Here is a 12,875-nt window from a genome sequence, read left to right on the forward strand (position 1 = left end):
AGTGAGGCTTCCCAGGAGGTAGTAAAGAAGGAGAGAGAGAGAGAAAGAACCAAGAACCACTGCTGTGGACAGGGTAGGAGGTAATACTAGTAAGTCATAGGGGATTGAGGAGATCATATCTCATAAGGAGAGAGTGGGGAGTCACAGCGGCTCGAGTGGGTGTGTGCACGTGACAACGAGGCTAAGTGTTGGAGCCGCATCCCCTAAACGTGTGACGTTGAGCCCCTCTCCAAGAGCCAGAAGCGCCAAGGGTGATCTCCTAGTATAAGCACTCTGCCGAGTTGTGGGTTGGGTTGTCCATAGAGAAGGATCAACGACGACAACACCAACCAACCCACAGTCTATAAAAAATTGGGGGCCTGTGTCCGGGAGAGTGAACTGACACACCCACACCCTGTCCAAGAGTGGATTTGTACACCCTTGCTGAAATAGATAAACTGTGTGAACGCAGGTGTATATTCTCTCTTGGGAAGACTCACAGGACAAAGATGGATAAGGTGCAAGCGTTTGTGGAGTCAGGCAAGCCTGAGGATTTCGAAGGTTGCACGAGGGATCAATTGAAACAAATAGCAGAAAAATGTGGCATCAGGTTGAAAGCATCTAAAGTAGCTGGGATGAAGGATGAGATCCTGAGGCAGTTGAGAGCCAGAAGTGAAGCGGCAGAACAAGGAGCCCAGGAAGGAGCTGAAAGTAGAAAGGAGGATGATGGGCAGGATGACGTGAGATCCCAGGGATCGAGTAGGAGCAGCAAGAGTAGCCGCAGTAGCAGGAGTAGCCGGAATAGGAGCTTGGAGAGATTCCAGTTAGAGCTCCAGATGCAGCGTGAGGACAAGGAGAGACAGTTCCAGCTGGAAAAGATGAAATTAGAACTCCAGATGAAAAATGAAGCCGAGAAGGAAAAAGAGAAAACCAGGCTGGAAGTAGAGAGAGCGAGACTAGAGGTGGAGAAAGAAAAAGAGAAAACCAGAATAAGAGAACTGGAGTTGGAACAAGAGAAAGAAAAAGAAAAAGCCCAGGTCGAAAAAGAAAAAGCCCAGGTCGAAAAAGAAAAAGCCCAGGTCGAAAAAGAAAAAGAGAGAACAAAACAAATGCAGATAGAAGCGAATAGAACCTTGGCTGAGCAAAGGATTGAACATGGGTTGCCAGAGAGCACCACCCAGGTATCACACCCACCAGATGTTAGGGTTAGGGAGAAGGACATTCCCTTGTTTGTTCCCGAAGAGGCAGAAAGCTTTTTCGAGCATTTTGAAAAAGTAGCCAGCATCAAGGAGTGGCCACAGGAGGAATGGGCCCAGCTGGTCCAGTTAAGATTGACCGGTGCAGCCAGGGAGGCATACACCCAATTGTCACTGGAAGAGTGCCAGGATTACGCCACAGTAAAGAGCAGCATATTGCGCTCGTTTCAGTTAACCCCAGAAGCTTATAGAAAGCGCTTCAGAGAGATGATCAAAGTTGGAGCGTGTACGTTTGCTGAGACAGCAAGAGATCTGGAAAGACGATTCCAGAAGTGGATTGAGGCTGCTGGAGTTGGATCTTATGCTGACCTGAAGCAACTGATGGTCATGGAGAAGTTCTTGGAGATGATGCATCCCGAAACAAAGTTCAAGATCCAAGAAGCAGGGATAAAGGAGGTGAAAGATGCCGCAGATAGGGCGGATATGATTACTGAAGCATACAATAGCTTGAGGGAGAACAGAGTGAGAAGCGAGGTGAGACGCAGCAATGGCAGATCCAATGGAGTCTGGGGAGGAAGAAATTCTGAAAGACCCAGAGGAGTCTGGTGTGAGAAAAATTTTGATAAATGGGCAGATAAAAGTAAGTACCCTAAAACTCAGAAGAGTAGGTCGCGCACTTCATCTGAAAGTGAGGATGGAGGAGCTAAACGAGAAACTAATCGTTATCCTGGAAATCAAGAGTCCAGTAAAGCTCCACAGAGTACGAGTAGTACGTCTGGCCCGAGGAACTCCAATACGAGTGGGCAGAGTCAGAGCTACTCTGGTACATATAGGAGAGATTTTTCACAGATGAGATGTTACCAATGTAACGGATTGGGTCACGTGATGCGAGATTGTCGGCAGGGCAAGAGAGTTGTGACCCTGGCCATGTGTGACCCCCGAAGTAAATATACTAATGTGTTCCGAGACAAACCACAGAAGATGAACTTAGTGAACGAGAGGTATAGACCGTTCATGAGTAAAGGTTGGATCAGTGTAGGAGGCCAACCTGAGGTAGAAGTTGGTATCTTAAGAGATACCGGAGCTAATCAGAGCTTGATTGCGAGAAGCCTGATTGGGAATGATCGACGGTTAGCTGGCAGTGGGAAGATGAAAGTATATGGGTTATTGTCTGAGAGTGACATGCCCGTATGTACTGTCCAGCTAAGGTCGGAATATGTGTCGGCGGAGGTGATGTTGGGAGTGTGCCCCGACATACCTGTTCCAGGAGTCCAAGTGATCCTGGGGAATGACTTGTGCGGGACAAAGGTGTTGACAAGAGTCATAGCGGAGACTGTGCCAGAGGAGTGCCCAGAAGGCCATGGCACGGGTGGGACACCTGAGAGTGTGAACCTGACTGACATCCGAGGAGATGAGTCAGGAGACCGCCAAGCCATTGAAAACCCTGTCTCGGTAGTGACGAAGGCAGAGGTGGCCGACGAGGAAGACACTGGAGAAGGTGAGACAGTGTCGATTCAGCCAGTGGAAGATATTGATGTAGACATAGCGTGGCTGTTTGATGAAGGTCCAGCCCAGGAGAATGAAGTCTCGGTGAGGTCAAAAGTGAAGATGGCCCAGCCGAGGAAGACTCATGTGAAGAGAGCGGACCTGAGTAGAGCCCAGACTGCTGAAATTAAGAGTCGGAAGGTGAATGCAACTGTGCTGAGTAGGAATGAGGAAGGATGTGGACATACAGAGGACGAGAGTAGAGCGTCAAGTTGTCCACGAGCACAGAGGCATTTGGGTAGTAGAGTTAAGTTGTTTGAGATGTCAGGAGTTGACATGTTTCACAGAAAACGTAGAGTAGAGATAATGAAGAAGAGTAATAGCCGAGAAAATGAAAGGAGAAGAGACAGTATGTGTGGAGAGATGCTTACGAGCACTCTGGGAGAGGCAAGACGACGCGTACGGTCGAATGCTGTTGGATGTAGTGCAGTGCTCGAAGAAACTTTTAGGGAACGAAGAAGAGTTGAAGGAGAAGAAATGGAGTTGCATAGAGGTAAAAAGTGTGGGGAGAGGAAGATGATACAAGCATGGAGGAATAGAAGAAAGCCGAGGACTCGATGGAGGTCAAACAAGACGATGTCTTGGACAAATGAGGAGACGAAAGGGAGGATAGTTGGTGAAGACGAGGGAGTGAAGTATGATGGCAGGAGACGAAAGTATAATGGCAGTAGATGGAAGTGTGAAGACAACAGAGGAGGTACAGACAGTAGATGTCTGACTCTGGACGTGAAGAGAAGAAGACGAGGAAATGGAGGGTGGAAACAATAAGTAGAGTGGACCAATGGATTGCAGGCGTCCAAGGAGGACAGCCTAGCCAAGAGGTGCCAGAGAAGTCAAATCGTTTATGAGAGGACCGTGTTTCTGGAGAGTTGTGAGCCAGATGTTGCAGGGTGCAACGAATTAGTTGTAGACTCCTAAGAGAGTATATTGGTTGAAGAACGAGACAGTGTGGTGGCGGATGTATTATCCCGAGCTTTGCCGCTGGAATAACTCTCAAAAATAAGGGGAGGGGAGTGTTATGATCTCAGCCTGCAGGAGAAACGAGTCTCCCTTCTTGAGAGTTATTCAGCAAGCCTGACCTAACTGGAAGGTCTAGCAAATATTGAGGTGATAACCCATATGAAAAATGGCTGGTTGGATATGTAAAACAATTTAAGATTATGGGCAGTAAGTAAGGAAATAGATAAATGACTGGCTAGGAGATGTGGACATTTCGCTGGAGGCATGAGGCTCGCTTCCGGAGGACCTTGACCTCACTTGAGTGCCAGACATCGCAGGGGGAAGCCGCGCTCCGTTTGAGCTCCCGCCAGAAGGGAACCCCTAGTGATATATCTCGAAGAGAAGAGAAGTGTGCGGACGTACCAGCTGTGGAATCGAGCTGGGAACGTTGTGGTCTCAAGTCCTGGTCGACGAGCAGATATTAAATCGCCCAGAAGCATTATTGTGGGCTGTGTGGAGCGCCCTGACCAGACGCCGTCAGAGGGAAAGCGCCCTCGACCAATTAATCTGTGGTAAGCACGATAAACGCCAGTTCATAGTGATTGTTTGTAGTTGGTCGTGTGCCCAGCGACAGTAACAATGTTTATTTATAAGTTAGACATGTTTTAATAAGGCAGAAAGCCTGAAATAAGAGAGTGGAGAGGGAGGAACACGGAGCGACGTCCGCCCCCTCTGAGCGCTGGCGGACGACTGAGGGAGCCGGCTCCGGATGGAGGAAGACCCTCCCAGCGAGTGAGGACGCCGCCGCCAGGCGAGGTGGAGTATGGACCCGCCCAAAACGGGGGAGTCCACTCTCACTGTATGTAGAGGACAGATAGAGGTTTGAGGCAAGCATATTGTGTGGTTATTTTTGTTTATGTGTTAAAGGGGAACATTTTATTGGAACGTCGATGGGTTGCAGGTTTGTCTTTGGGGAAGAAGTTGCTGAGAACTTCGAAGCCAGCAGATGATGTAGCTAATGAGACTCCGAGGTAGTGGAGCAGAGGACCTCGAGCTGTGAGGAGAAGCAGCAGTGAAGAGGAGTGTCACGTGCTTCTGTAGAGGTGGTGTAGCAGCCAAGAGAGCTGTGGAAGAACCTAACAGAAGGGTGAAGCACCGTAGTTACTCAAGGAAACTTCATGATAGCAGCCTGGAGGAGCTGCAGAGGATCCTGGTAGTGAAGCCCGGAAGAACCTAAGGATATTAGGGTTGTGAACTCCCAGAGGTGGAAGGGGAAGTTCTGGTGGATTACTAGTAGGGAGTTGATAGTGTTTGGTTGTCATTAGCGTGCAAGACGCAGTGAGAGGTGAGTGACTGTTTGCATTCTTATGTCAAGGAGTGATTTATTCTGAAGCTTAGAGTTGCAGTCGTAGGCTTGATTACCTACAGATGTATGTGCTCGAGGACTGACAGTGATCGATTAATCATTGTTGTGTATCAATGAACATTTATACTGATATATGTTATTGCATTCAAATGCCGGTTTTCTATATATACATTATCTTGCTGATAGTGCAACAGTGCATGTAGGCTTCATCAACTTGAGGAGGTTAATAGTATCAGGTGGTGAACCAGGAGGTAGGATACCACTTGATAAGCTGATAATAGAGTTCTGATGGTGTTGGAGTGCAACCTGATTGTGATATTATAGAGTATAGGATTCATTATTATTATATGTGTGTATGTATCGTGTATGTGCTTTGTTCAGTAAATGTGTCACAATTTGCTGGTGTTTTGCCCTTGTCCTAGTGAGGCTTCCCAGGAGGTAGTAAAGAAGGAGAGAGAGAGAGAAAGAACCAAGAACCACTGCTGTGGACAGGGTAGGAGGTAATACTAGTAAGTCATAGGGGATTGAGGAGATCATATCTCATAAGGAGAGAGTGGGGAGTCACAGCGGCTCGAGTGGGTGTGTGCACGTGACAACGAGGCTAAGTGTTGGAGCCGCATCCCCTAAACGTGTGACGTTGAGCCCCTCTCCAAGAGCCAGAAGCGCCAAGGGTGATCTCCTAGTATAAGCACTCTGCCGAGTTGTGGGTTGGGTTGTCCATAGAGAAGGATCAACGACGACAACACCAACCAACCCACAGTCTATAAAAAAGTTGCTTGGATATGTGTAACAGTTTGAGATTAAGGGCAATGCAGAAGAAAATAGATAAATGACGGGCTAGGAGATGTGGACATTTTGCTGGAGGCGTGAGGCTCGCTTCCGGAGGACCTTGACCTCACTTGAGTGCCAGACATCGCAGGGGGAAGCCGCGCTCCGTTTGAGCTCCCGTCAGAAGGGAACCCCTAGTGATATATCTCTAAGAGAAGAGAAGTGTGCAGACGTACCAGCTGTGGAATCGAGCTGGGAACGTTGTGGTCTCAAGTCCTGGTCGACGAGCAGATATTAAATCGCCCAGAAGCATTATTGTGGGCCGTGGGAGCGCCCTGACCAAGCCTCGTCAGAGGAAGAAGCGCCCTCGACCAGACGTTCTGTGGTTTGTCTTTTGGGGAAGAAGTTGCTGAGAACTTCGAAGCCAGCAGATGAAGTAGCTGATGAGACTCCAAGGTAGTGGAGCAGAGGACCTCGAGCTGTGAGGAGAAGCAGCAGTGAAGAGGAGTGTCACGCGCTTCTGTAGAGGTGGTGTAGCAGCCAAGAGAGCTGTGGAAGAACCTAACAGAAGGGTGAAGCACCGTAGTTGCACAAGGAAACTTCATGATAGCAGCCTGGAGGAGCTGCAGAGGATCCTGGTAGTGAAGCCTGGAAGAACCTAAGGATATTAGGGTTGTGAACTTCCAGAGGTGGAAGGGGGAAGTTCTGGTGGATTACTTATAGGGAGTTGATAGTGTTTGGTTGTCAGTAGCGTGCAAGACGCAGTGAGAGGTGAGTGACTGTTGGCATCCTTATGTCAAGGAGTTTTTTATACTGAAGTATCAATGAACATTTATACTGGTATATGTTATTGCATTCAAATGCTGATTTTCTATATATACATTATCTTGCTGATAGTGCAACAGTGTATGCAGGCTTGACCAACTTGAGGAGGTTAATGGTATCAGGTGGCGAACCAGGAGATAGGATACCCCTTTGATAAGCTGATAATAGAGTTCTGATGGTGTTGGAGTGCAACCTGATTGTGATATTACAGAGTATAGGATTCATTATTATTATATGTGTGTATGTATCGTGTATGTGCTTTGTCAAGTAAATGTGTCACAATTTGCTGGTGTTTGCCCTTGTCCTAGTGAGGCTTCCCAGGAGGTAGTAAAGAAGGAGAGAGAAAGAACCAAGAACCACTGCTGTGGACAGGGTAGGAGGTAATACTAGTAAGTCATAGGGGGATTGAGGAGATCATATCTCATAAGGAGAGAGTGGGGAGTCACAGCGGCTCGAGTGGGTGTGTGCACGTGACAACGAGGCTAAGTGTTGGAGCCGCATCCCCTGAACGTGTGACGTTGAGCCCCTCTCCAAGAGCCAGAAGCGCCAAGGGTGATCTCCTAGTATAAGCACTCTGCCGAGCTGTGGGTTGGGTTGTCCGTAGAGAAGGATCAACGACGACAACACCAACCAACCCACAGTCTATAATAAATTTCTGAATGATTCTTTGCACAAGTGCCTAAACGCTGTTCTTATGTTAGCCAACCTTGTATATGCTGCTGCTGATGTTATCTTCTTGATATGGGCTTCATGGGACAGGTCTGGCGTGATATCAACCCCCAGGTCTTTCTCTCTCTCTGACTCTTGAAGAATTTCATCTCCCAAATGATACCTCCTGACTGGTCTCCCGTCCCCTACACCTATCTTCATTACATTACATTTGCTTGGGTTAAACTCTAACAACCATTTGTTCGACCATTCCTTTAGTTTGTCTAGGTCTTCTTGAAGCCTCAAGCAGTCCTCCTCTGTCTTAATTCTTCTCATAATTTTGGCATCGTCAGTAAACATTAAGAGGAACGAGTTTATATCCTCTGGGAGATCATTTACATATATCAGCAACAGGATAGAACCGAGTACAGAGCCCCGTAGGACTCCACTGGTGACTTCACGCCAATCGGAGGTCTCACCCCTCACCGTAACTCTCTGCTTCCTATTGCTCAGGTACTCGCTTATCCACTTGAGCACATTACCAGCTACACCTGCCTGTCTCTCTAGCTTATGTACCAGCCTCTTATGGGGGACTGTGTCAAAGGCTTTCCGACAGCCCAAAAAAAATGAAGTCCGCAAAGCCTTCTCGTTCTTTATTAATCTTTGTCACCCGATCGTAGAATTCTATTAAGCCAGTAAAGCAAGATTTACCCTCCCTGAACCTATTTTGGCGATTTGTCACGAAGTCCCTTCTTCCAGATGAGTTACTAGATTTTTTCTCACGACCTTCTCCAGCACTTTGCATGGTATACAAGTTATGGACACTGACCTGTTGTTCAGTGCCTCTTGTCTGACACCCTTTTTGTGCATTGGGACCACATTAGCTTCCTTCCATATTTCTGGTAGGTCTCCCGTCTCTAGTGACCTACTATACACTATGGAGAGTGGCAAGCAGAGTGCCTCTGCACACTCTTTCAAATACCCATGGTGAGATCCCGTCTGGACCAACAGCCTTTCTCACATCCAGATCCAACAGGTGTCTCTTGATCTCATCTCTCGTAATTTTGAATCCCTTCCAAGGCCACCTGGTTTACTGCCCCCTTTCCTAGCACAGTAACCTCACCATGTTCTATTGTGACGACCTTCTGGAACATCTTATTGAGTTCTTCACTCACCTCTATGTCGTTCTCTGTATACCTGTCCTCGCCTATTCTAAGTTTCATTACCTGTTCTTTCGCTGTTGTTTTCCTTCTGATTTGTCTGTGGAGTAGCTTTGGATCGGTCTTGGCTTTGTTTGCTATATCATTTTCATAATTTTTCTCTGCTTCTCTTCTCACCCTGACATACTCATTCCTGGTTCTCTGGTATATCTCTCTCTGCATTCTAGTGTTCTGTTATTTCGGATTTAAGGGCTATTTCACGCCCTTTTGTTCAGTTCCTTTGCTTCCATATATGCCCTGTTAAACCATGGATTTTTCTTTTGATTCTCGGAGTTTTCCCTTTGGACCGGGATAAACCTGTTTACTGCCTCCTGACACTTTTGGGTGACATAGTCCATCATGTCTTGTACCGACTTAGCTCTGAGGTCTTTGTCCCATGGTATATCCCTTAGGAAACTTCTCATCTCCTCATAATTCCATTTTCAGTATGCCAGCCTTTTGTTTTCTAGTTCTTTTTTGGGGCAGATAAGTCCTAGCTCTACCAAGTACTCAATGATCAATACACTGTGATCACTCATTCCCAAGGGCTCTTCCATCTTAACTTCCCTTATATCCCACTCATTGAGGGTAAATATCAGATCAAGCATGGCCGGTTCATCCTTCCCTCTCATTCTTGTCGGTCCCTTGATGTGCTGGCTTAGAAAGTTTCTTGTTGCCACGTCCAGCAGCTTAGCTCTCCATGTAACTGGTCCTCCATGTGGGTCTCTGTTCTCCCAGTCTATTTTCCCGTGGTTGAAGTCCCCCATGATTAGTAGTCCAGTTTCATTCCTACTAGCGAGAGACGCTGTTCTCTCTATTATGTTAATGGTGGCCATGTTGTTTCTATCATATTCCTGTCTGGGTCTTCTGTCATTTGGTGGCGGGTTATATATGACTGTGACTATAATTTTTTGTCCTCCAGTTGCTATTGTACTTGTCAAGTAGTCACTGAAACCTTTACAGCCCTGAATAACCATTTCCTCAAAATCCCAGCCTTTTCTTACCAGCAGAGCTACACCACCACCTCCTCTTCCTTCTCTCTCTTTCCTCACATCACAGTAGTCCTGTGGAAACACTGCATTTGTTATGGTTTTTGTTTGCTTTGTGTCTGTGAGTGCAATTATGTCTGGGTTTTCTTTAAGTACCCATTCTCCAAGTTCATTTGTTTTATTTGTAATCCCATCTGTGTTACTGTACATAGCCTTGAGATTGACTTTCTTCTGTCCTTTCTCATGTTCCCTTCTTGGTGAGCGTTCTGCTGATGGGTCAAGCTGCTCCATGGACATGAGGATTTGTGGTGTGGGTAACGGGGGTCTTAGAGGATACTGGAGTTAGGGGCGGGGGGTGGGGGGGGTCAAGGGAAGGGGGGACAGAGAGGGTATGGGATGAAGTGGGAGGGAGGCCAGTGGGGGGAAAGGGGGGGAAGGGGGGACATGGTGGGAGTAGGGGAGGGGTAGCAGGGTAGGAGTGGGGTGAGGGGGGGGTAGGGAGAGTTGACTGAACATTTGAGTGGGGGCAGGGAGGGTTCGGGGTAGGGGAGGTTTCTATGCAGAGGAGGATGGTGGAGTTGTCCTTCCCTCTGGTGTTACTGGGTTGCTGGTTGTGGGATCGCCCCTCACCTCTGGGGATGTTGTGTTGGGAGCTGTGTTTTCCTGGTTTTCTTCTCTCGCCCTGCGCTTCTTCCTTGCTTCTGCAGTCATGGCTCTCTCCTCCCTCGTCATGTCCTCCTGGAGGAATCCTTTTTTGAATTCTTCCACATACTGCAGGTGGCTCTTCCTTGTTAGAATCTTCTCCTTTGTGGCCTCGTTTGCAAACACTGTCTTTAACACATGGTCTCTGTTCTTGTTGTACCAGCCCATCCTGAAAACCTTCTCAATTCTATGCTCAGTTCCTTCCATCTCTAACCTCCTTAGTATTTCATTTGCGGCTGCTCTGTCCTTATCGTTCCATTCTGTCCTATTGGAACCTTCCTGCTCTTTATTACCCACAGCTACCATTGATCTTTTTCTTTCCAGCAGTTGACTAGTTGCCTTTGCTGCTTCCTGTTAGGTGGCTGCTTTCATGGCTACCTCCTTCACTGTGGACATTACTTCCTTGTTCTTTTTTAGCATTTCTGCAAATGTTGCTTGTACTTTGGCAGTCCCTTCCAATGTACCACTTTCATCTTCTCTTTGAATAATTATCTGAGCCTCCGTCTTATTATTGTTCTTTTTAAGGGTTTTAATCTCCTCTTTTGCTACTGTCAGCTCGCTTTGCAGGTTGCTTATTGTATTATTCATTTCCTGCATCTCCCTTCTGATATCCTCCAAAACCTGGGCAAACACTTCCTTCATTTTGTTACATTGACTTTTCCCTGTTCCCGTGGAAGTCCTTGCTGCCATGTTTGTCCCTGTTCCTAATATGTATTGATAGGGTTTGCCTGGAGGGGGGCAGAGAAAGAGAGAGAGAGAGGACGGGGATGATAGAGAGGATGAGAGAAGGGGGGTTGAGAAAGAAGGGGATGAAAAATAGGGTGGGATCCAAAGAAGCAAGAGAGGTGCGGGAGGGGAGAGAGATCGTGGGGGCCAAAGTGAGAGATGGAGCAAGAGGGAGAGGGTTGAGATAGAGTGAAAAGGAGAGGAGAGGGAGGGAGGGAGGTGGGAGAGCAAGAGAGAGAGAGAGAGAGAGAGAGAGAGAGAGAGAGAGAGAGAGAGAGAGAGAGAGAGAGAGAGAGAGAGAGAGAGAGAGAGAGAGAGAGAGAGAGAGAGAGAGAGAGAGAGAGAGAGAGAGAGAGAGAGAGAGAGAGAGAGAGAGAGAGAGAGAGAGAGAGAGAGATACAGTGTGAGTGGGAGAGGGAGAGGAGGAGGGTGGCTGAGAGTAGTATGGTCAAATACCATGGTGCCAAATCCTCTTTTTGATACACGTGTGTGTGTGTGGACAGTTTGAGAAGGGGTGGTGACTCAATGTCTTGAGGTGAGGAGTTGGAGGTAGCCTGTGTGTTTATGTGTATGTGTGTTTGTTTTGGAGGGGTTATGTGGAGGGAAAGAGGAGGAGAGGGAGGGGAGGTGGGGATGGACAGTGCTGGAGGGTGAGGGGAAGGGACTTGGGGTAGCTGGTGGCTGGGACTATGGGGGGGGGGTATGGTGCGTGTGTGTGTGGCGGAGGGATAAGGGTGAGGGGTATGGGAAGATGTGTGGGGGGGTTCTGGTGGCGACTACTTTCTCACCTATGTGTGAAAAACTAGTGCCAGAAGAGCTGTATATTTCTCGAGATTCGTTTGAGTTAATTTAACTTATATCCAAGCCTAAGTTTTATACTAAATGAACACTGTACACCGTTAGATTGACACAAGAGACTTACACTTACCGGCCACTTCAACCCCCAAGTGCACAATAGGTGAGTGTTTATGGAGCAATCCGCGTTCTGTAGACCGTGTTTGCGCTCGCACCGCTGCCAGGCGCCAGGTTTCCTCCATGACACTGATGTCATACTCCTTGGATACTTGCTACTTTGCACTATCAGACACAGTCACTGAATCAACTATTTTCTATCCGGAGTGTTACACTTCATAATACAGTTCCACAATGGTTTTGCTCGGTATCATTCTGATGTCACGAGTTATAAATACTTTTTCGAGGAGTGTGTCAAAAACGTGACTCTACCGTGTACCGAGTGTGTGTGTGTGCTCACCTATTTGTGTCTGCAGGATCAAGCATTGTCTCTAGGCTCCTGCCTTTCGAGCATCGGTTGTTTACAGTAATGACTACGGTTCTATTTCCCTATCATACCTAGTTTTAAAATTATGTAAAGTATTTGCTTCCACAACCTGTTCCTTAAGTGCATTTCATTTTTCCACTACTCTCACACTAAAAAAAACTTTCTAACATCTCTGTGATTCATCTGAGTTTCCAGCTTCATCCATGTCCCCTCGTTCTGTTGCTATTCTGTGTGAATATTTCATCTATGTCCACTCTGTCAATCCCCTTGAGTATTTTATACGTTCCTATAATGTCCCCCCTCTCCCTTCTTCTTTCTAGTGTCGTAAGGCACAGTTCCGACAGGCGCTCCTCATAGTCCATCCCTCGTAACTTTGGGACTAGTCCCGTTGCAAACCTCTGAACCTTCTCCAGTTTCCTTATATGCTTCTTCAGATGGGGACTCCATGATGAGGCAGCATACTCTAAAACTGGCCTCACGTAGGCAGTGTAAAGCACCCTAAATGCCTCCTACTTAGGTTTCAGAATGATGTTCTAACTTTTGCCAGTGTAGAGTACACTGCTATCGTTATCCTATTAATATGTGCTTCAAGAGATAGATTAGGTGTTACGTCTACGCCCAGGTCTCTTTCTCATGTCGACACAAGTAGGCAGTTCCCCTTCATTGTGTACTGTCCCTTTGGTCTCCTATCACCTAGTCCCATTTTCATAACTT

General features: G+C 47.3%; 1 protein-coding gene across 1 annotated transcript; it reads left to right on the forward strand.

The window, feature by feature from the left end:
• The first annotated feature begins 2,048 nt into the window (after positions 1 to 2,048).
• LOC138358484 (uncharacterized) lies at positions 2,049 to 4,742 on the forward strand. The gene is made up of 2 exons (XM_069316477.1): positions 2,049 to 4,231; positions 4,621 to 4,742. Exon 1 carries the CDS (start codon positions 2,061 to 2,063, stop codon positions 3,486 to 3,488), a length of 1,428 nt encoding a protein of 475 aa, XP_069172578.1. The 5' UTR covers positions 2,049 to 2,060; the 3' UTR covers positions 3,489 to 4,231; positions 4,621 to 4,742.
• The last annotated feature ends 8,133 nt before the right edge of the window (positions 4,743 to 12,875 follow it).

The sequence above is a fragment of the Procambarus clarkii genome, chromosome 83, assembly GCF_040958095.1.
Source record: "Procambarus clarkii isolate CNS0578487 chromosome 83, FALCON_Pclarkii_2.0, whole genome shotgun sequence".
In the NCBI taxonomy this organism is placed as follows: domain Eukaryota; kingdom Metazoa; phylum Arthropoda; class Malacostraca; order Decapoda; family Cambaridae; genus Procambarus; species Procambarus clarkii.